A 23725-nucleotide genomic window follows, 5' to 3' on the forward strand; every position below is an offset into this window, starting at 1 on the left:
TTGCGAAGGGTCCTTTGTCCCTATAGGGACTCTAGCTCCTATCTCTCTGACATTGAGGCACCGACGAGGACATGAAAAGTACGTGTCGCAGCTCTACTTGTCTGCTCAAAATATGCATGAGACCCCCAAAACTGTAAATTCAGATGGTAAATCAGCCAACAAATAATGGAAACATCAAATTTATAAGGTGAGAGAAGTTTAGTTTTTTTAAAGAATGCAAAAGCAACTAATGGAGGCCTTGCTTACGTACCAGGACTATACAGAACATTGACTGTAACCGCGTTTCTGTAGGGTAAAAAGGAAATCACGTGGTACAGAAACTTAATGTTTGGTAAATAAAAACGCACAAGGACAGCAGTTCAAGTTGAGTTCAAGATAATTTGATTGTAATCTCCACTATTACATGTACCTAGAAAAAATAATGAAACGTTAACGGGTCGGCTTTTAGCTACAGACCTATCGTGAATGATCCCTTCTTCTGTTTAAGTAAACAGTTTTTATACTAACAGTTTATTATTTTTAGCTTAAGTGTTCCTATCTTTACTCATTTTATAAATATCTAAACTAAAGTGAATTCTGATTTTTGTTTTCAATGCTTCATATCTTCTAACGTAACGTTTTTAGTATATTTTTATTTCAGAGTTTGATACCGATATAAGTGAAACCGTCTCTACCAAAATCAACATGCATATTTTCAGTAAATTACCGCCCATTAGCCAGGGCTAAAGCAGAAATACATAAACTACACCGCCAGCTCAGTCATTTCCAGCCAAGGACTGCAGTTTTGTGCTTATTAGCACTCATCAGCCCGGCATAGGAAAGTGACTGAACTGGAGATGGAAAACCTCTTATGGAAGCCAAGAGGGCCAAACAAACTGGTAGCTAATGTAAAATTAGCACAGACCAGACGAGTGACCGAAGCAATGGTTCGGTTCAACTCGAAAATTGATTGCAAGGCATGGTATATTCAGTAAATTATCGCCCATTAGCCAGGGCTAAAGCAGAAATACATGTACTACACCACCAGCTCAGTCATTTCCAGCCAATGACTGCAGTTTCGTGCTTATTAGCACTCATCAGCCCGGCACGTCTGGTCTATGCTAATTTTACATTAGCTACCAGTTTGTTTGGCCCTCTTGGCTTCCATAAGAAGTTTTCCATCTCCAGCTCGGTCACTTTCCTATGCCGGGCTGATGAGTGCTAATAAGAACGAAACTGCAATCCTCGGCTGGAAATGACTGAGCTGGCATTGTAGTTCATGTATAACATGCATATTCATGGATCTCTGGACCAGTTAACAATGGCTCCCATATACAAAATTGTAAGGGGGGGGGGGGGGCTAAGGTATTTTCCTAATGGTTTAGCAGGATATTTTCCCCATGGAAACTGATTTCAGTCCAGATTAGAGTTATTAAAATTTGACATTTTTAATAACTTATTCATTAACGGGGCTGAAGAAGAAATGTTTTTACATTTTTGCAAAAAAAAAAGCACTAAAAGCAAGGACGTTTTAAAGTCTGAGGGGGCTTGAGCCCCCCCCCCCCCCCCCATATGAGTGTTTTTGCCAGTTTAAGCAGCCTCACTTGTCTAGCTGGACCGTACTTGTACTTAATTTTTTTTTTTTTTTTTTTTTTTTTTTAAGATTTCCCTTTTTTTCTGATTTTAATTTAATGTACACTAGGGTGGTCCAAAATTTCGAAGGTGAAAATGTTTTGAGTCTTACCCTCCCATCTGGTTTCAATACATTAGAAAATAAGTGGGACAAAATTTTATGACAAATGAATAACATCGAGAGGTAGCTGAAAGTCTATGAAGTTTGCATCGTTGCCGAATATAAATGTATTTGACAAAGGACCAAGCTACTCCCAAATATGATTTTTTTTCCCATTAAAAGAAATTAATTACATTGTGAAATTGCTATTTTTATATACACGGTTTCAACATTACATTAGCCATGAAATATATTCTGTAAATATACAAATATTTATTGTAAGATGTAGCAGTAAAGGCAGTTCTGCCCAGTTCATTTTAAGTTGACAAAGTGTTGCACTTTAACCGAAGAAGCATCGATACTGGCAAAAGCCATAGGCGTGCACAGGGCTTCAGAAATGGGTGTACAACTATACCAAGAGCAAGGACGTAGCCAAGAGGTGGGTCCATGGGGTCCGGACCCCCCCCCCCCCCTTCCCGAAAGACACCTCTCCTTTTTTCTCAGTTGTTGCATCGCGCATCAACAAAAATTTTCCGAAAGATAATGATTTTATAAAACGCCGCATTCTCTCCCCTTAAATAGTCCCAGTAATTGGCAATTTTGTCAGCGCTTGAGTCAATTCAGAACACGAGAACCTCGTGCAACAACTGCAGGTTCCCAATTTTCGTCTGCTTTTTGCTGTGTCACCTACTCCGTCCGAAACGGGGAAATGTCCCTTTCTTCTTTCAAACCAGCTGGGTCGTGTGACCTTGAAATTCAGGCCCTCGCCTTTGGTCCATCAAATTGCCATCGGCGAAGTAAAAACAAGCATTTATTGCCACTTTCGTCGTATCCCACAGTCTCATTGGCGTGGTTTTCCTTATTTCTTTCTCCTTTCTTTTTGGATTTTCGTGGATTTCGTAGACGCATGTTGTACGAAAGACAGCTAGAGTGAGGTGTGTTCCTGGTGAATCAGTAATTGAATTCCGATTTTTTCTGTTTTAACACGCAGTTTTTATCTACGTCATACTTGTAGGAAGCATATCTTGAACAAAATTTTGTATGCAAAAGAAAATTAAATTTACCCAAACTAGGTAAGTCGCAGTGCTCCCTTTTAGAGTTTTCTTAATAATACGAGCAATTTTACGTGTTAATGTGTTTTTCCATTAATTTTAGATTCTAAGTCAGCGGCGAAACAAGAAATTCTACACATTTCGTGTGTTTGAGGATGAGAAAAAATAATTATTGATTTTTTTTTTCGTTTTAATTCTTTATATTTTTGGCATGGTTCATTTCAGATTCATTTTTATATTTTGATAAAAGTTTTATTTGAACTTTTAGATTATTTTTAACATCTCTCTCCTTTCTGAGTAACAAATTACCTAGATTTTTTACTGATGTTCCCCCCCCCCCCCCCCCAATATTTAAGCATTATCATGGAACATATAAAATGCCCAAAAATAATTCATGTTTAAAGGTAAAATGAATAAAATAAATGAATAAATATAACTTGAAGTTGATGTAACAAGCTTTCCGTGGTATCAAAATTTTATAGAAAAATGAAATTGAAAATTACTTGAATATTTTACTGTGATCAATTTATGAAATTACAAGCTAGGCCATATTAACGCATGTAATAAGTAATTTATTAGAAATTATTACTTTTAAATCTTACTGAATTGTGATTCTATGATCCCAAAAGAAAACAGTAGGTCAGTTTTTAATTGACGAAAAAATCTCTTATTCGATGTTTTTCTATTAAACATATTTGTATTTGCATCATTGGAATACATTTTCTGATTGTTATTCACTGGCTTTGTACTAAGGAGTTATTTAATTAGCATCTATGCATCCATCTTTAGTAAATTGTGAAGGTAGCATTAAACGTAACAAAAAACAGACATCTGCATTTAACTATAAATTACTAGGTGAAAATTACCGATATTTACTGCGTTACAAGCAAAGAAGCAAAAAAGGTGAATACAAGGTAAATTTTTTTGAATTTTTCGTTTCTATGTTGCCTTTTTTTTTTTTTTAAACGCTTATTTTCTTCAAGCTAAAGATATTTACTATTTCTTGCAATAGAGTGTTTTGCTAACATCGTATTAAAGAAAATAAAATAATAGTTTAAAAAACTAAAAAAAACACGCTTTCGTAGCAAAATGAACTAAAAAGTGAAAAATAATCTTTGGATGATAGTAGTTGACCAAACACTTAATTTTAATTTAATACAAAAAAGCGTGGGGTGCTGTCTATTTACATTTTTGCTTGGATAACAAATGGAAGAAATTCAAGACAACTGATAAGAAGCCCACCACGCTTTTTTGTATTACATTAAAATTAAGTGATTGGTCAACTACTATCATCCAAAGATTATTTTTCACTTTTTAGTTCATTTTGCTACGAAAGCGTGTTTTTTTAAGTTTTTTAAACTATTATTTTATTTTTCTGTTTTTTAGTCTTATGTTGGAGAATTATCAGGCAAAATTGCAATTACTTCTTTTCGCAAAAGTCTTAGTACTGCAATATTTTTTACCTTCATTAAGTTTGACAAAGTTTTATATACAGAATATGACTGGCAATGTGGACGAGCAAAATATTTCAAATTCTATTTCAAAAAGTTGATCTAAAAACAGAAATTTATACCAAGTCCATGCGCAGTTTATATGCATTTTTATATACAGTTGAAATATTTATCCAGAATTGACGAAATTATTTATTTAAACAAGTGCGAGGTAATATCTTAAAGTTAAGACAAGGGCACCTCGATGGGAAGCTACTGTGAGTCATCGATGTATGTTTGCGGAAATCATATACTTTGAAAATTTGAGATGCATTTGAATAAAAGTTTTGTTCAACAATGTTCCGATCAGCAATGAATTTCCAATTAAAGGCTCACCTAATTTTTGACATGAAATTAGTTAAAAACAATTATATTTCATGTTCTAATTACCTTGGAACATTGGAACAAATTTTGTCTGATGCAGAAAAATTAAAGGTTTTTGTAGATATTTTTAAATAATTTTTGCGAGCATTTTTAATGTATTTTTTTTTTAATTTTTCCTTTTTCACATTGTTGGATTTATGCCAAAATATTGATTAAAAGTGGAGGAAACTAACAATTGAAAGAGTTAATTAATTAATTTGATTATAGAATATTGCATTGTCATCGGGTCTGAGGTCGCGTGCCAAATTTCAAAAGGATCCGATCGCAGGAAGTGGGCGAAAATTGAGTTGCAAGATTCCGCTACAAGATACATACATACATACATACAGGTGAAGTTAATAAAAGCGTGTTAAAAAATCATTACCTGCGTCGTAAAATATGATATGTATTGTTGTTAAAATTAACAACATGTTGTTAAAATAAAATTACACAGATGCTTAATTTAATCATTTGGTATACATTCCATTAATCGGCATGCAAAAGATCCCTTAGGTCGTTTGGCTGTGAATGCTCTTGACAAAATTAAATTCCTTTTGCAGTTTCGCATTGAAGAGAGCTCAGGTGTCTCCATCTGGTGGAAACTGGGCATCAAATTTTCCTGTGACATTCACATCCGTGTCTTAATGGTGACATATGCCATATCGTTGGTTCACACTTGTTCCGCAAAGGCTAAAGCCTCTAACACAACCCCATTAGAAAGAAAAAAATAATGATAAAAAACGGCAATACGCCTTTTTCGGTATTTAAAATTTTTTCGAACAGCTTTCACCCTTTGAGGAATAGTGACTTCACCCGAGAACACCATTTATTTCTTGCTTTTTTTTTTTTTTTCGGCTAACTGAAATCACTGTCAATTGGCTGAAGAAAGAAATATATATATATATACAGTAAAACCTGTAAAGTTGACCACCCCTGTAAGTTGACCACCTGTCTAAGTTGACCGATATTTTCAGGCACAGAATTAGATCTTATCATATAATTCAACCTCTATAAGTTGACCACTAAAGTAGTGCACCGCAAGTGGTCAACTTACACAGGTTTCACTGTATATATATATATTAGGGTGGTCCTTGTTTTTGAAGTTGTACATATTTTACGCGACGCCCCCTCAATTTGTTCCATTGTACAAATAAATGATCCTTGCAAAATTTAAAGTCAATCCATTTATATTAACATGTGCCCCTAGGGCCCCCTTTTTTTAATTTCGAAGAAAAAAATGCGGATTTTCTTATTTTTGTGCAAAAATATTCTTACGTTTCATATTTAAAGTAATTTTGAATTTCAATAGATGTTGCTACTTCCAGACCAACCATTTTCTCACTTTCATTCTGCAAAATTTTACATATTACAGATAGTACATATACACCAATGGGCTTGGGATAGGCATACCGCTATTTTCGCTCGTTTAAAACCAAGCGGCAAGGAAACATTTCTTTCCACCAAGATGGACACAAGAGACTCTAGAGGCCATTAATGAATGACCTAGGCCATTAATGAATGCTCTTTGACAACAACAAATTGCTTCCTCCAGGTTTTCGGGGTGTTGATTTAGAAAAAAATTTGTGTATGTTATGTTCTAATAGGTGAGGCAAATAGGGTCGATTGCTTTGAATGCTATAAATATAAATAATTTCAATTATATTTTAATTTGTTGTTTTTTAGTTATAAATATACTTGAATGTTTATGCATGTTGGCAACTACTGATATCTGCTCACATTTCATCAATGTTAGACAAATGCCATATTAGGGAAAAATATGCTGTTCATTTATTAACAGCCTATGTAGATGTAGTAAATTTAAATCCAAATGCACCTTGTGATCAATCGTACATCCCTTAAGAGAGCAAGAGAAAATTTTCGAGAGGTAAAATCAAATTTCATGAAATTAAATTTAAATTTTTTAGTTATTCACTGGAATACAAAGCTACATCCAGATGTAACGAGGAAAAAAAAAAACGCCGATAGGCTTGCCGTGATAGCTTCAGGTTCCAATGTTGAACAGCTACTCAGAATTCCTGAGATATTTCTTCAGTTGTATTTGATATCTTAAATTATTGCTTTTTATTGCTAACTGTTCAAGCTGTATTGTTTGATACAACGGCTTATAATATCGAGCGTATAAATTGTGCATGTAATTTTTTAGAGAAAAAACTGAACGGTGATATATTACATTTGTATTGCAATCATCATGCACTTGAAATCGTACTGCAGAGTGTTTTCAAAGCAGTTTTTGCCTTTCTTAGTTCCAGACTGATATTCCTTTATTCAAGCGCTTCAAAATTTTGCGGAAAGATCTCCAGTATTCCAATCTTATAGCATTTCAATCAAGTACACATACCACTTATGTTCGTAGAAAGCGGAATTTAGAAATATTCCAGAGAATTCTCATAACTTGTAATAATACTTCTTGGTGAAGTCGTACCTCTTACAGGGATATGTTTTCAGCAACCTGAAGCTTATGCCTGAGACAGATGGATGGCAAAAGGAATTTATTGTTTGAATATTTATATATTTAGGAAACAATTCAAATTGACCTTACATGAAGAGAATGCCCGTAAATGCTGTTTTACATATAATGTCGTATGAAGATATGGTTTTTCGCAGCAACCCAATCTAGGCCTTTGAATCAATGTGTCTGAAAAGCTAGCAGCGTACAAAATGATGACAAATATGCAGCAGAAGCAGTGATTGGAAAATTCATTAATCACTTATGGTATTTAGGGAATGAACTAGTAGCTTTGTCCGTATTGGATGAATGAATTAACTTTGAAGGTAGGAAAAGACTACTAACAGTAGATGATTTGGAAAACTTGCTTAGTAAAGATCTCCCTCTTTATAGAATCAATAACAAGTCGATAAAAGTGTTTGATAAGTTACAAACACCAAAAGATGTTTTCCTATTTGATCCTGATTCATGGCAAAATGAAGGAAGCTATTTAAAGGGAAGATATATCGTTAAAATGCTGAAAGTTGTGAATGATACAACTGAAAGAGGAGCACAATTAATCGAAGAATTTCCCACTCAATTTACCAAATATGAGTCACAAAAGCAATTTAGTATTTTACAGACAGTCCAAGGCTATCGGGAAGAAAATGCACACGATTGAAATACATAGAGAAAAGCGTACGATTAAGGTAAAGTTTCTAAAGCACTATTTCATTCTTATTCAATGTAAAATATTTAGATGATATGAAGTAATTAAAAAGATTGATTTTAGTGCTACTTCGTTGTAAAAGTATTTTGAAAACCTAGGAGAAACGATGTAAGGGGTCCGGAGTAAAAACTCGAAGATTTGTGAGAAAATTATCAAAAATATTAAAGTTCAACGTCCTAGGGGCACGTGTTATTAGTGACCGATCGAGTTCAAATTTTGCACCGATTACTTTTCATTATAGTGTCACAAACTAGGGGGCGTCACTTATTGAATTCCGAAAAAAAAAATTCCCATATAAATAAGGACCACCCTAATATATATATATATATATATATATATATATAAAATAATAATAAAAGTGAAAAATATTGAAAAGACCACACCAAGAGCCCATAGATGCGCAACGCAGCAAAACTAAAAAGCCAAGTAAATATAAAATTAAGCAAACAGAATTACAAATATTAAACAAATTATAAATAACAAATGATGATAAAAAGGAAAAATGCAAACAGCTATTAAGTAGGAATAGAAAAAGAGTGAATCCAGAGCTCATCAGCCGTGGAGGATTCATTAATTATGGTCAAAAGACCAAAATTTTAACTATAAACTAGAAGAGAATGCTTAAGCTCCAGTACATGTAATATAGGGTAACAATGGGCAAACGCACCACTTGCTAAGCTAAAAACAATAAACTAGAGCTCAAACCTAAAACTAAACGCAGGGGGTTTCGCCTCGACTAATTAGGAAAACAAGTTCCGATAATTAGCCTTCCACGGGACAGTACCTACCAATAACAAAATTGTCTTACCTTGAAATCCGCGTAAACTTATCCTGTCCGTTGTTCAGCCTGATATATATATATATATATATATATATATATATATATATATATATATATATATATATATACAGTGAAACCTCCGAATAGCGGACAGTCAAGGGACTAGAAGTTTTGTCCGTTATTGGGAGGTGTCCGCTATTAGGAGGAACTACTTAATTTACCATTTTCAAAGTGGGCTGTTGTTCCCTTTGTAGAACACAATCGAAACAATTGCGTAATGTTTACTACATTTTACATCAAGTGTAATTAATCTGTTTTTTCTTAATAAAGGTTTACTGACAGCACACACTTGTCTTAAAAAGCATTTAATCAATTAAAGTAATCAGTTAAAGCAGTTTGACATCTCTTTTTTGCATTACCAACGGCGGCGATTCGGCGGAGCAACCCCCTCCCCCCCCCCCCAAAAAAAAAACTTTTTATGGTTAATTTATTTATTTTATCTCGAGTATCACTATTGCATGATTGACAGTTTTCAATATGACCCTGAATATGGGCAAATCTTTTTCATATCTAAAAATTAAACAACCCAACGAAACCACGGCGCCATAAAGCCGACTACTACCGGCGCCGGTCTGCTCAATTGCATCTCCCGAGAGCCCTAGTTAGAAAAAGCGCCCAATTTCCTCTTTTTTATCTTAACTTTTGAATAGTTATTGTATACAAAATTCATTAAAATCTTAAGAAAAACGTACGTTAATTGTTAGACTGACATCAGTTTTCACTCTGCTTCAATACTCTCAAAACTAGCCGATACAAAATTATGACTTTTTTTTCCTTTTTCATTTTTTGCTGCCCGCAAAAAGTACCATGCCTTTTAGTTCTTTTTTTTTTCTGCCCCAACTTTTAAGCCCCAATCGCTGCCTCTGCCCATTACCACCCTTTTAATTCCAAGAAACTGATAAGGAAATGACAAGTGGGGGGGGGGTGGAATATCAGTTGTGGAGGATGAAAAGCTTTGTAAGTAAGGCAAGCAGATACTATAAGATATTCTGTGAAAGGAAAAAAAAAAACGGAAGTGCTACGATCGCAAGGGAAATTTTTTGTGAAATAACTGTCCGTTATTCGGAGTGTCCGTTATTCAGAGTGAATTACATGGAATGGCCTATATTGAGGGACTGGGACTTGCAAAACTGTCCGTTAATTAGAGGTGTCCGTTATTCGAGAGTGTCCGTTAAGGGAGGTTTCACTGTATATGTATAATGGTTGCATCAAAGGAAGCCTCCGTCTTTCAAAGAGTTAATAGTTTGTTCAAGCTTTTAATTGATGATTAGGAATGATAATTAGAAAACGGATAAGATTGGAAATATCATTCTATTTCGTATTATCAAAAGAATATTATAAATGTAAATAAATAAAAACTAATTCAAGCTTTTTAAATGAAACCTTGTTAATATTTTCGTTGAGAGAGTTGTGGGGTTTTGCCTGAAATGTTGTTCAAATCAGACAGGGTTACGTTATGTAACATTCATTAGTTATACATTCGACTCCATAGATATAGATTTATTTATCCTCATATAAATAATGCCAATGATAGAGTAACCCGCGTGTTTCAACAATGAATTCGCGCCACGGCATGTTATGTCATTTGATAATATGTTTTGGTAATGTTTAACATGCAGGGAAAGGCTTTATTGTGACAAGGCTGAACTCGATCCGGTAACTTAACAGTTTTTCTGGTAAGACTGTGTCATTTCAGAGGAATGAAGAAACGAAAATAATGAACGCTATCTACTTGAGTTTAGGGTTAATCCACTGGTGTTAGAGTTAAAATTTCAACTATCAAAATATCACCGAACAGGCAATTGCTTCGTTCAAATTAAGAAGAGTTGAAGCAATTTGACCGGTGGCTTTCTAGTTTTCAAATAAAATGGCATAAGTACAAATGAAATATATTACAAAGCTTTAATATTTTATTAAATTATTGCATGCATTTTCCAAGTAATTTCTAGTGCAGTTTTCGTTTTCCGTTTTCTTTTATTGTGTCCTTTTTATTAATAGAAAATATATCACTTATTTTCAGGAGGACAGAGGTTCACCCATATTTGGAAACTTTGTATGTGATAGCTTTCAGTTTAATGTTAATTTACAAACTGACAATAATTAATTTACCATTTAACATAAAATTTTTGTTAACTAATTTTAACTAATGACTCTATTAATTTCAATTATTTAATTAATTTTAGTTAATTATCATATTTTAATAATCAGTTTTAATTGGATTTATCTTATCTTGTGTAATTATCAGCTACTAATTCTGCTTTAGCATGTCTCCTCTTTTGAAGTTCGTGCAACCTTGGACCCCCCCCCCCCCTTAATGAAGTTCTAGCTACGTGCCTGCCAAGAGGTTGAAATTGCTCTTGAAAAGGCTCCCAACCTTGCTCACTTACGGAAAATTTTCAAATATTGTGAGTAAAAAAGTGTTTTTAAAGCGTATGAGGATAGAAATTAATGAACCTAAAAATAAAAAATGTTAGCCACTTTCTTATTAACTTTCATTTCTATGTGCTAATGGGGGTACCCCTGGTAACCCCTGTGTACACGCTTATGGCAAAAGCAATAGCACCTGTTTCACTAGTACAAAATAATTATGAAATAATTAATTCTGTAATGTCAACACCACATTATAAAATTGATTATTGATAACATTTTTAATAAAGACAATTTCTATACTTCTGCGCCAAAATTACTTCTCTGTAAGACTCTAGGCCTGCTGGGAGTTGATTAATAAAGATAAATGCATTACAAGGCTCAATAATAAGGAAAAGTGGCTAATGTAAAGGGCTATAGAATACTATCTGCTAAAAAATTGCTGTATGACTCAAAAGATGATTATCAAGAATTTCTTGAATTGATTTTAATGGTTCAGAATAAAACTCCTTTCCTAGAATCAGAATTATTATGTTTGAATGTTAAAAATCTTGTACTGTAAATATAAGGGTTTAACCACTTAGTTCACCATCACTTCAGCAGAAGGTATTGGATTTCAAAAGATTTAGTATATTTGCGGAATGTGTTTATAAAACCTTGGGTGACAGTTTCTATACTTCAGAATGCACTAAGTAATGATTTTAGTTTAATGAAATATAAATTTCATAATTGCAATATAAAAATATTGATGAAGAAGTAAATAAAATGGCATGGCTCTTTTTGACAATCAAGTCATACACTCGAATGTAAGACAATTGGTAAAACTGTTCAAAAAGTCAATGAAAAAATATTGCTGCAAAGTACCTGAGATTATGACTAAATATATCTTGAAATTTAAGGAATTCCTAACTTATGTTCAGCTTCATTAACTGAAAAAAAAAGAATTTACCTGATACATTTTATCATGCAAAACTTGAGTGATCAAACAAATTGAATTATCACAAAGCACTAAAATTTATTGGAGGAAGCCAGTTATTAACAATCTTGTGGAAAAAAATTCATATATATTATAAATGATTTGATGAAAAATTAATAACCTTTAAAGATCAATCTCAATTCTTTTTGCAGGTTGTCGAAAAACATTGTCGCGCTTATATTGATAGCAAAAACTAGTTTGGTAGGTTCTAGCACAAACATATCCAAAGTCATTTAAATATACCTAATTGTTGTATAATTTTTAATGTACAAAATGCTAAAGATTTAAATAAAATATAGTTGTGTTGCTTTTTTCAGCCTTTTACTTCCGTTTTGCATTTATTGCGTTAAATCAAATATTAACCAAACTTTGAGGATGTTGAGCTACTGCTAAAAGTTAAAATTATGAGCTGAAACTTCACAATAATTATTTTTTACATAAGTAGAACCAAATGGGCGGGTAAGACCAATAAAAATCAGAAATTTTTTAAAAAGGTCCTTTTTTGGATCACCCTAATGTACACCAAAAGTTATGGTTTTATGTGTTTACAAGTCACTTTCTTAATAGTTGCTTAGTTTGATGAAAGGGACATGATTTGACGTAGAGGATTTCATTTTAAGTGGTGTAATGATCCTGTATAAAAAGTTAAAAGAAGTGGCATCTCCAAAGTTTGCCACTGCAACGTGCCTTGGAAGTTTCCAAGGAATTAGTCAAAAGACTTTCTGAGGTTTTTCATGTGGTTTGGGTGGGTAGTATGTTGTACATTTCTGACCTTCTTTATCTTGCTCTTTGTCGTGGAATAAGCTTTTTAAAAGGAAAAGAGTAAGTTGGCTGAGGCAGTTTACAAGCCTCTTTAGCTAATACATCAGAAGGAATGCAGCTTCAAATACTTGAACAAAATTGTTTCCAAATTGAGGTTATGACCTCTTATTCCACGTGTGGCAAGCCTTATGTTCCTTAAATGAACCACTGTTAGAATTTTGAGAACATGAGTTTGGGATCGACCTGCAACAACCGGTAAACAAATAGTGGTGCTAAGCAAGCCAGTGTCGTATTGAAGAACTTGTAGAGCATCATATGTATTATTTCTGGAAGGTGTTTATTCATGATAATGTGATTACTTCAGGAATGATTCATCAAACTTCCTAAGTAAGGCATCATTTAAGAAAAAATTTTTACCGCTTTTGGCAAAAAAATAAGCATGAATCTCACATTGCAGCAGTTTTTAAAAATATCGGTTTATTCTGATTTTTAATATGTATTGCTTTAATGTATAATGCCCCAGAAGTGGAGTCTTATAGCTCTGTTGGTTAGACTTCAAGCTAAAAACAGGAAGATCGTTGGTTCTATCCCGTCATAGTTCTTTTGTTGTTTTTGAATGACATTTTCCACAGAATAATTTTGATTGAAATTTCCAAGAATATATAATCTAAAGTGTTTGCAGGGGGTTTTGAATCACAGTTGCACTGTTGCATTAAGATCAGAATAAAATACAATATCATGAATAATAATTCTTAAGGGTTTTTTTTTTTTTTTTTGGAGGAGGGAGAGCGGGACAAAAAAATTCCCAATACTTCATGAAACTACAAAAGTAAGGCGTCATTTTATATTCTTTTTCACCTCTATGGACAAAAAAAAAAACACATTGTTAATATTTTTCGAAAAGTTCCCTTGAAAAAAATAGTATTTTTAAATCACCACTTTTAAGTGCTGATGCTTTGCATGGATTAGCTAATTTTTCTTAAATACATTTTACATTTTAATAATTAATATTCAAATTATATAATTTTACTTATTAATTACAATCAGTTACCATGAAATTAACATTTACATTTTTTTAATTACAAAATTGAACATGCCCTCGTTTTAACCATTAAATGGTACGTATTTTTTAATATACTTATCGTAAAAGTGATGTTAAAGTAATAGTAATTTTACACAATAATAATAGTCCCATTTCTAGAGAATCCCTATCCCCCTCCAAACATATTAATTTATGAAGCAAACCACTGACAATAATTATTTGATTGTAATCTTTTTCCACCTTCAATATTACATTTCAGTAAGAAAAAAATTAGCACAGATCAAGTCTTTATTAGTGAAAAATATGAAAGTAAGGCATTTATGAAAAAAAAAGCTAAAGACCAAGTAACCTTTCCTCCTCCACCCCCTCCTAAACCAATTTTCTGCAAATGTAAGAGCAGATTTGCTACTGTAATTGTGTGTTACGGGAAGCAATGTTACTCTCGTCGGTGATGTCCTTAATTCACACGTGTCTCCCGGGTGGTGCTTAATTGAGTAACGAAGATGGCTAAGCAGCCCCTCCCTTAATGCAGAGATCCACACCATTTTCCTGGCGCTCCATAATCTTCAATATAGACGAAACGACTTCTCCAAAGCTGTAATCTTGGTTGATTCCAGAGCAGCTATTAAGGCAGTTACAAAGATCCAAATCAGTGAATCCAATATCATCTCAGAAATTAAAAAGAATGATTCTTTTAAGAGCTGCGAACAAGACCATTATCTTCCAGTGGGTTCCCTCACACGTGGGCATCCATGAAAACGAAATGGCTGACTCCCTGGCCAAGCAAGGTTCTTTAGATCGCTAACCAAACTGTCCCGTTTTCAGTGAGTCCCTTACTCGTTTCTGAAAAAACCAAACTCAAGACCAACTTAAGCCCATAAACTAAGCCAACTCGAACGGCAAACCTTGGGCCGAAATTCAAAAGATATGGAGGACTTACTGTAATAAACCACGAGCGGAAGCTGTGGCCCTTTTTAGGCTCTCTACAGGCCATGATTGCCTGGTTGAGCACCTAGACAAGATAGCGTAACATCTAGTACCTGTTTAATTTGCGGTTCTGGCAACATGAATGCTACTCATCTTCTCTCCTGCTCAAAACTTGATCCAACTGATCAAAAACAAAATTTACTCGGAAAGCTTTATTGGTCTGTGCGATCAGTCATGGACTCCCTGAAATGACTATCTCTTTATTTCTGTTACAATTGTGAAATCCTCTAATTTAGATTTATTTTTGATTTTAAATTGTTACTTTTGTTATATGTTTAATTGTTTATTGTAAATTTTTTCCTATTCTTGGCTGCCTTTTAAATAGATTAATATCCTTCTGAATAAAGCCATTTGTAACAACAACATTGTGTGTTACATAAGTATTAAATTTAAGTTGAAAAAGATGCTCTAATACTTGTTATTCTTTGCAGAGTTATCAAAATGACAAACTCATGGAAAACCTATGCAATTGCATCTATGTTAGCTATAACAACTGTTGGCATTATTGTTTGGCGAAAAAAGAAACGGACTTATGTTAAAGTTGGGAAAATATCAAGATTATTTTTCTATCCTGTTAAATCTTTGAAAGGAATAGAAGTGACCAAAGGAATTTGCACAAAAGAGGGATTTGAAGTAAATGGTGTGATAGATCGGTATGTTTTATGCAAGGCATGGGGTTTTAAAATTACATTTCAAATTAATTATTTCAACTCAATTTATTTTTAAAGGTATTTTCTATCATCTGTATGTTTCCAAGACTTGTTTTGTGTAGTACCTCTCTTTTAATGTATTAATCCTTCAACTATAGATGGAACAGATGTCAGAAACCGTTTCAAAATTATAGCATAATAAACATTTAGAAAATATTAATTTATCAGTTTTCTAGATGAGAACCTAGAAAACAAAACTTAAGAACTGTCGGGTTTTGGTTGAATTGTACTTTAGTAATTTTACTATTTAAGTTATATAGTACCACTATGGTAACACAAATAATACTCTGTTATATTTTATGTTAAAAGAAGTACTTTTTTAGTGCAAAGTTTCGTTGTTTTCTTTTATTGAAAAACTGTTTACAAAATAGTGAAGTAAACTTTGTTAACCACTGGGGCATAATTGCTTCCTGGCCTGAAATTTCAATTAATATTTTGCTAGCAAATGACAATTATACAATTTAATAACTTGTGTACAACCAGGGCCATACTAAGGCATGGGCACATGGGGCACTAAATCTGCTTTTTGAGTCGGGGTTTTTTTTTTTTTTTTTTTTTTTTTTTTTTTTAATTTTAAGCTGGACAATTTTGATAGTTGATGTCTTAAATTTTCGTAAAAATTTCATGATGTGTTAATGGTGTTATGATTAGAAAAGGTGATTATTTTTTAAACTGATTTGTTTGTCCTTGAGTAGGGGTCAAAGTTTAAGGTCATGAAGAAAAAAGAGTTAAATTTATGATTGTTTTGTTTCAAAAACAATGAGTGATCCAAGCCAATTCTTTTAAATGTGGATACTAGTTGATACTAGGTACATGCTAGCATAAATATTTTGGTGGCTCACTCATAGCTTTGAGGGCAAAGTTCAATTGAACCTGCTAGTTTTTTTGGCTTGTTTAGTCCCGGATTAATGCTATAGCTATGAGTAACCCACGAAAATAATCATATGATTAACTACTCACTGCAGTATAGTACTAAGAAAACTGTAAAAAAGCTTTCGTTTCTCTTGGCTTTAATAGTTAGATGGTCTCAAAGTTGATGATTTTTTAAAAATGGCCAAGTTTAGAGGTTAACACTAGAAAGACGGAGGGGCCTGTGTGGCCCCTTGCATAGTTTGTTGTTTAATAACTCGGATAATGTCTAACGGAACTTAATTTAACTTCCTGACTTTTCATTATATGACACTATTTGAATGCTTGTTTAATCATTTTATCATACGCCTCATATTACTGTAAATATTGATCCTTACACCTAGAAAGACGGGAGGGGCCACAGTGGCCCCTAAGCTTTTTTACAATTAAAAATTTTTTTTTCCTTTCTCCTCATTGTTCTAGCATAAAAAAAGGCCATTCTCTCTAGTTTAACCTGTAACTTCCGCTTTATACAGCCAATTGGATATCCAAATGCTATAAACAGTACTGACTGCTTACCAGCCTAATGGTAGCCATTGCTCTTGAAAAGAAAAACTGATCCAAGCTTTTGGCCAGTATAGAGAGCAACACTACAAATAATTGCATACTAAGTTTTTATTTAGTCATGAAAGAAGGTACATTGGGCATTTGGACACACTCAGGAAGAATTTAAAAAATAATTCACCCCAAAAATGGGTAGGGGCCACACTGGCCCCTTCAGTCTTTCTAGGTATACGAAAAATGTCAGTCGTTCTAGTGTTAATAACTTTGTGCGCGACGGATTAACAACTTTGGGACACAGCTGTAGTTATAGTCAGAATGGTGTAGTTTAAGGTCCAGGTTAGAAACCCATGGCAACTAATTAACTTTTATAATTACACAGTTTCAAAGTTAATAATTTGAAACAACAAGAATCAAAAATTTAGGTCAATTACTCTAAAACGCCTGAGTCAACAACTTTGAGCTAGAGCTGTAATTATTCTCTATGTGGTACAGTTTTAGACTCATGTCAGAAAACCATGATATCTAATCATCTTACTTAATTAAACTCTCGAAAATGATGATTTCAGCATAAAATAGCATTTTTTCCCGAGTTTCGAGTTTATATTCGTGCTACTCAAAATCTTATGAGCTCAAAGTCACATAAATACTAGAACGAATCAACAGCCAAATGTACTTTAAGCTCCCAAAATTTCATGCGTCTAGTATAATAAAATTTTCTGTAACCTTGACCACAACATGGCAATTCTTCTCACAAAGCTAATATGCCATTTTGGTACTCTACATTTTGGAGATCCTAGATCCTCAGGATTCGGATCTCGAAAGCTGAAAATAAGCATCAGGTTAGTTTCAAAGACATCTCTACGCCTTTTTGAAATTTCATCTCATTCAGAGATGATTGAGCAGGGACAGTTTGAAAAATCAGGTCAGTTGACGTGGAATCACTCTGATATTAACATCATGCACATTTCACCTTCACATTTCATTTAATAACTTTGTTTATTTATAAAAGTCATAGACTAATAATAAGAGTAGACCGAGCTTTCTCATTCTTGCTGATGAAGAAAATTGGTTCATAGATGTATCATGTGACTAGTGGAAGGGCTTGGCGAAGACTTTGGCAGCATGGTTGCTAGATGGCAGCATTATCTATAGTTTGGCACTCGACATGTATTTTAAGACAATGTGTTTTCATTAAAAAAAACTTCCAGGTGTAGAGATTGAACTGTTTTTCTTTTAGTTATGCATTATTTTGACATTAGTAATAGTTTTTGATCAGTTTTCGGTAACTTTTATTTCATTTGGAGCTGTCAGCGTTGGCGTGAACGAAATGGCGTAAACGTTTTGCGTTAACGCAAAAATGTATTAATCGGTATCTTAAATTGAAACTGTAGGTAAAAATCTTACCGTTTGCTGATTCTTCTTGGTCGCTTGTATCTTTTATTGCTTAGAGAGTTATTGAAATTGACTAAAGAAAATGCACAATACTATCTAAACGAAAAACTCACTATATTAACAAAATATTTACAACTTAGAATAACAAATTTACAAATCGGACTCCATAAAAGATCATTCTTCCGTGTTCCATCAATTCTATTTATTTTATTTCGCGCTGGCGTTGATCGTCTGCTGCGATTAACGCCCGCTGTTGCTAGGATATCCACCAGTCTCATGGTTTGGTTTATAAGCAGCAAAAGGGTTGCCATAGCTCGGTCTACTCTTATTATTAGTCTATGATAAAAGTTGATTCGTTCTAGTATTTATGTGAGTTTGAGCTCATAAGATTTTGAGCAGCACTCATATAAACTTGTGAAAAAACGCTCTTTTATACTGAAATCATCATTTTTGAGACCTTTTAATTACGTAAGATAATTATATCTCTTTGTTTTCTGACATGAGTCTAAAACTACACCACCTAGAGCATAATTACAGCTCTTGCTCAATGTTATTGGCTCTGGTGTTTTAGAGTAATTGACCTAAACTTTGATTCTTTTTGTTTCAAATTATCAGCTTTGAGACAGCGTAATTTAAAAAGTTGATTATTTGCCATGGGTTTCTAACCTGGACCTTAAACTGCACCATTGGGACTATAACTACAGCTGTGCCCCAAAGTTGTTGACCGTCTCGCACAAAGTTACTGACCTCTAAACTTGGACATTTTTAAAGATCATTGACTTTGAGACAGTTTAACTACCTAAGTCGAGAGGAGCCAATGCCGCTTTATGTTTTTCTTAGTACTATACTGTGGTAAGTTGTTAATCAATTTCCGAGGATTACTCACAACTTTAGCAGGTATTGGGGCCCAAACAAGGCAAAAAAAGTTTAAAAATTGCTTTTTCAATTAACCTTTGCCCTCAAAGTCATGAGTGAGTCATCAAAATATTTATACTAGAATGTACCTAGTATCAAGTAGTATCCTTATTTAAAAGAATAGGCTTGGTTCACTCATTGCTTTTGAAGCAAAGCAATCATATATTTAGCTATTTTTTCTCACAATCTTAAACTTTGACCTCCGCTCGGGGATCTACAAGTCAAATTAGAGAGAAAAGAAGCTTCACTTTTTCTTTTCACAATACTAGTAAAATATCCTGAAAGTTTCAGGAAAATTGAAGGTGTCAACTATCAGGCCCCCATTTACTTTGTCCAGCTTTAAAAAAAAAAAATGTTTTAAGTTCTAGAAAGATGGCACAATTTCATATTGTGCTAAAGAAAGATGTGAATATTAAATGTAGAAAAGAAAAAGTATCTTTAAAATTTTAAGTGAGGAGAAGAGGATGGGATACAGGAGCATTTGTGTCAACTTGTGTCAACAACTTGTGTCCTCAAAAATCATAGTCGGTCGGGCCATGTGTGCAACAATTTAAAAACCTACATAAAAAGTTTAATCCCCCTTTTCACATGATTGTGTATCAATATTTATTGTGTTTCCACTTACTTTTGCTTATGATTTAGAATTTATTTTGGAAAAAAAATTTTCATTGTAACTAATGTAGTTTGTGTATCACATTTCATGACAGTCGTCAGAGGCAATATTAGTTGATTATGCAACTCTTATTCTACCACATTTTTTTTCCCTACGCTGACACACCATACCACTAGGCAAAATCTAAGTAGTACTCTTTTAATAAAATATTGAATATTCAAAATCTATATTTACATGTATAAATTTTCTTTTTTAATTCCCTGATTTTCCAAATTAAATAGTTGACTAAAGTTTACCTAAGTAATATTGTAATTAATTTTTTTGCTCTTAAGCGCATCTTGAGAATTTTAAAGATTGATTTTCTATATAAAGCTATTAATAAAATTTTCCTTGCTCTAAAATTTTAATGCAAAATCTCCTTCTAGTTTGAACTTATGATTTTAATATTAAGGTTTGACAATGTAGTTCCAGTTTCATGTTGACTAATGGTGAATATTTTGAAGGAAACTAAAGAAATTTTGTAAATTAACCTATAAATAAATATTTTAGAACAAAAATGCGGTTATTTTTGGGTTCCCCCTCCCCCGTACATATATAACCATTTTAGCCTGGTGTCATAATCTATATCTAAAAGTCCCCTTACTAGCCTAGTAGCCTTTCTTTAAACCCTTTTTTGTGAAGGAATATCTTTCTTGAGATAAGGAAACCAAAACTGAACAACATACTCCAAATTAAGTCTTACCAAACTTCTATATGAAGGTAGACAAACCTTCTTGGATTTATTTGAAATGTTATAGATCTATTGATAAACCCAAGCATTCTCTTTAACAAGTCATAAAGCTATTTCAAACCTAATTGTTTTAGGAAAATTGTACCTAGTATTAAATATTTTATCTAGCCTGGGGAAGTATAGGAAGTACTAAATGATGTAAAATTGTAAGATTTATTCAAAAATACATATTCTAGTCAAATTTTACTCAGCTTTACAAGATGTCTGATTAACTCAACTATGCATTAAACAAATATCTTATCTTTTTCCTGATGATTTGTTTGTGATACGGGGTGTTCAAGTTTAAAAGATGATCTTTTATGTTGAGTATTTTTTGTTTTAACGTTTTTTTTTTTTTTCCAATTTGAAAGTTTTTATTTCGCTTTCATTTCAGTCAGTTTATGCTCATGTGGAAGGATAATGTTCTTCTATCGCAACGAGATGCTCCAACTCTTCAGCTGCTAACACAACGCATAGAAGGAGATTATTTGCTTATATCAGGACCTGAAGTTGAGACTTTGAGAATTCCTATTAAGAAAGCACTTTCTCCCAATGATAAGGTAGTTGAGTGCAGGTGAGTCCTAAATAAAAATGTTGATGGTTTCTTGAAAATATCAGTAAATATTCAATGAAAATTTGTTCTGTGTGACATGGTAGGAATAGCATGTCATTAAACTTTGTAGAAATCTAGAAAACACTTGCAATATATATTTTTTTTCTTTTCAATAACTGTACGAGCTATTGATAATTTGGGTTTGTTACAAATGACAAATTCCAAATGGAAGGGAAAGAATATCTAAGCAAAAGATTTTGCAGAATGAAAAAAGAAAACATGAAGGCTTTCACAAATACTGCATTATTAGAACTCCGATTTAGGCTAGGGTGCGGAATTGCAGGATTCCCGTAAGTTTTTCTAAAATCCCACTCAATAAAAATCCTATTCCCAGCTATTCCCTCTAATCAACATTTGCTTACTTATGTTAAAAAGATTGCGAAACTTGTCACCTTGGATTTTTTTATTTTTCAAATTTCTTTTAAGAAGATTTATGATGTAAATGAATGGCTTGCGATAATTTTCATCTTATTATCAATGAACAGAAGAATATAGAAATTTAGTCCCTCAGAGAAAGGAATAAAAGATTGAGAATGGCTGTATCCTTTAAGTTAACTGAAGGTTCAAATACCTTTTGAAACCTCTGAGTATATCTACTGCTCTTAGTTGCATCAAACAAAGCTAATTTTTTTACCCGCTTTGCATCTAAACTTTGCCATTATTGGAATTTTTTTCTTTTGGAAGCATTTTGATACATTTTCTATAAAATTGAGAACACTTCATTAACACACCATTTAGTAAATGATTGATTTTAAAAATATCTTTGCGTAAATGATTGATTTAAAAAAAATCTTTGCCGTTGTAGTTAAGAAATTTTAATGTTAAGTTGTCTTTAAAATATTCGTCGATCTCACAAATAATAAAATGCACATTTAATCTAGCAGACAAATTTAATGTTCTCTTTTAATGTTATACTCGTTAATTTTGTGCTACATGATATGCAAATAATAATAACTTGTTCAAATAAATATTTATTTACAATGTTCAAGCAATTGTAAAAAAAACTACTTCTACTTCAATTTTAAAAACCCCACTTGAAATTTTGGTAAGAGTGGGAGATCCCACCTTTCTATTTACAGCTATATTTATAAATTCAACAAGAATTATTGCCTTTTAAAGTATCAAGCTATGTGTCATAGCATACCATTTTAACATTTACTTTTAACATAAGCATTCTTTCAAACTGATTAAATCTTTATAATATCTTACTTATGCTTTAAAATAATAGTAAAATAAAATATTTTCAAGGCTCCATAACTTTTATCCATGTATAAAATATTTTGCAGAGTTCATACTGATATGGTTCAGGCTGTAGATAGGGGAGATGAAATTGCCTCTTGGTTTGAATCTTATCTGAAAATTTCTGGTGTGCGATTCCTGCAATATTTGCCAAACTTGGAAAACAGAAAGTATGTCAGAAATGATCCATTTTATGCCAAAATGAGAAAAAAACAAGCAGTAAGTGAAGAGCAAATTTTGCAATCTATTTTTTAACTGAATTCAAAAAAGAAGAGGTTGTCAGTTGTACAGCTTTTTGTGTGTGCGCTTTTTAAGCATTAATTCTCATTCAGTGAACTAATTTTGATGTTTTACTTTTAATAGATGGTGGACTAACTTTGGTCCTGTACCTTTGTTTGACAATATTTGTTCCTATTTTTAGAAAAACAATAAGTTTCATGTCAATCAAACAGCAAAATTTTGATATTTTCTAATGTAATGATTAAATATGAAAGCCACTGTTAAAAAATTGGTTGCCATAAAACAGAAATGTTAATGATAATTATAATGAGAGTTTTGAATAAAGGTTTCCCTGAATCAAACATGAAATTAATGCACTCCCTTTACTCTAGTCGTATTGTTATCTTTGTCAATAATAGATAATTACAGGGCCAAGGTGAAGACGTAGGATTATCATCCCGAGCGACTTGTGTTGTTGTGAAATATAATTTAGTTTGGTAATAAACATCTTAAAAACTGCTTAAGGCTTTCACGGCTGGCGTCAATATGAAGAAATAACATTTCCAGGCTTATTGGCAGTGGATTAAATGGAAAAGAAAATTCAGACGTTTCATCAAACTGCTACTGACACCATCAGTGGATGAGTTCGATGGGACTGATGAGCTGCTACGGTCGCTCTGGTATTTAAGCAAACTGCTGCTAGGTGCCAGTTCCTAATTGGATGGTGTTCTCAAACTACTGGTGGATGCCAGTTCCTGATTGGATGGCGTTCTACTCTGATGGAAATTGGGAGTGGCTTCAGATTCGAAACGGGAGCAGACACATTTGAACCATTGTGGTGAGCAGATCTAAGGGCTCGGAGCCATGTTTTTTGGTAGATTGAAGTTAGCTTCTTTTCTATTGAAATTTAACAGATGTTTGAATACTTCAATTGCTTCACGATGAAGACAGGCAAAGAATTGGGTTGTTGTGGCCAAGACTTCAGTGTCTTTAAATTTGATGTCATGGGTTCCTTCTTGTTTGCTGTGATCAGCTACTGCTAATTTCTCATAGTGTCCTAATCTGCAATGACGTT

At 33.1% G+C, this 23725-nt stretch overlaps 1 protein-coding gene across 3 annotated transcripts in view; it reads left to right on the top strand.

Annotated features, from left to right (window-relative positions):
- Positions 1-322: 322 nt before the first annotated feature.
- LOC129217281 (mitochondrial amidoxime reducing component 2-like) overlaps positions 323-23725 on the top strand; it is a 40157-nt gene continuing 16754 nt past the window's right edge. Inside the window, exons 1-4 of one of the 3 annotated variants that reach the window (XM_054851551.1) lie at positions 323-486; positions 15199-15420; positions 20974-21153; positions 22479-22650. In XM_054851551.1, coding sequence (XP_054707526.1) covers positions 15209-15420; positions 20974-21153; positions 22479-22650 — 564 coding nt within the window. In that variant the 5' untranslated portion in view covers positions 323-486; positions 15199-15208. Of the gene's footprint in view, positions 487-10919; positions 11039-15198; positions 15421-20973; positions 21154-22478; positions 22651-23725 lie in introns of those variants that run through there. The other 2 variants (XM_054851552.1, XM_054851554.1) reach the window with 2 other exon arrangements.

This window comes from Uloborus diversus, chromosome 2 (assembly GCF_026930045.1).
Source record: "Uloborus diversus isolate 005 chromosome 2, Udiv.v.3.1, whole genome shotgun sequence".
Taxonomy (NCBI): Eukaryota; Metazoa; Arthropoda; class Arachnida; order Araneae; family Uloboridae; genus Uloborus; species Uloborus diversus.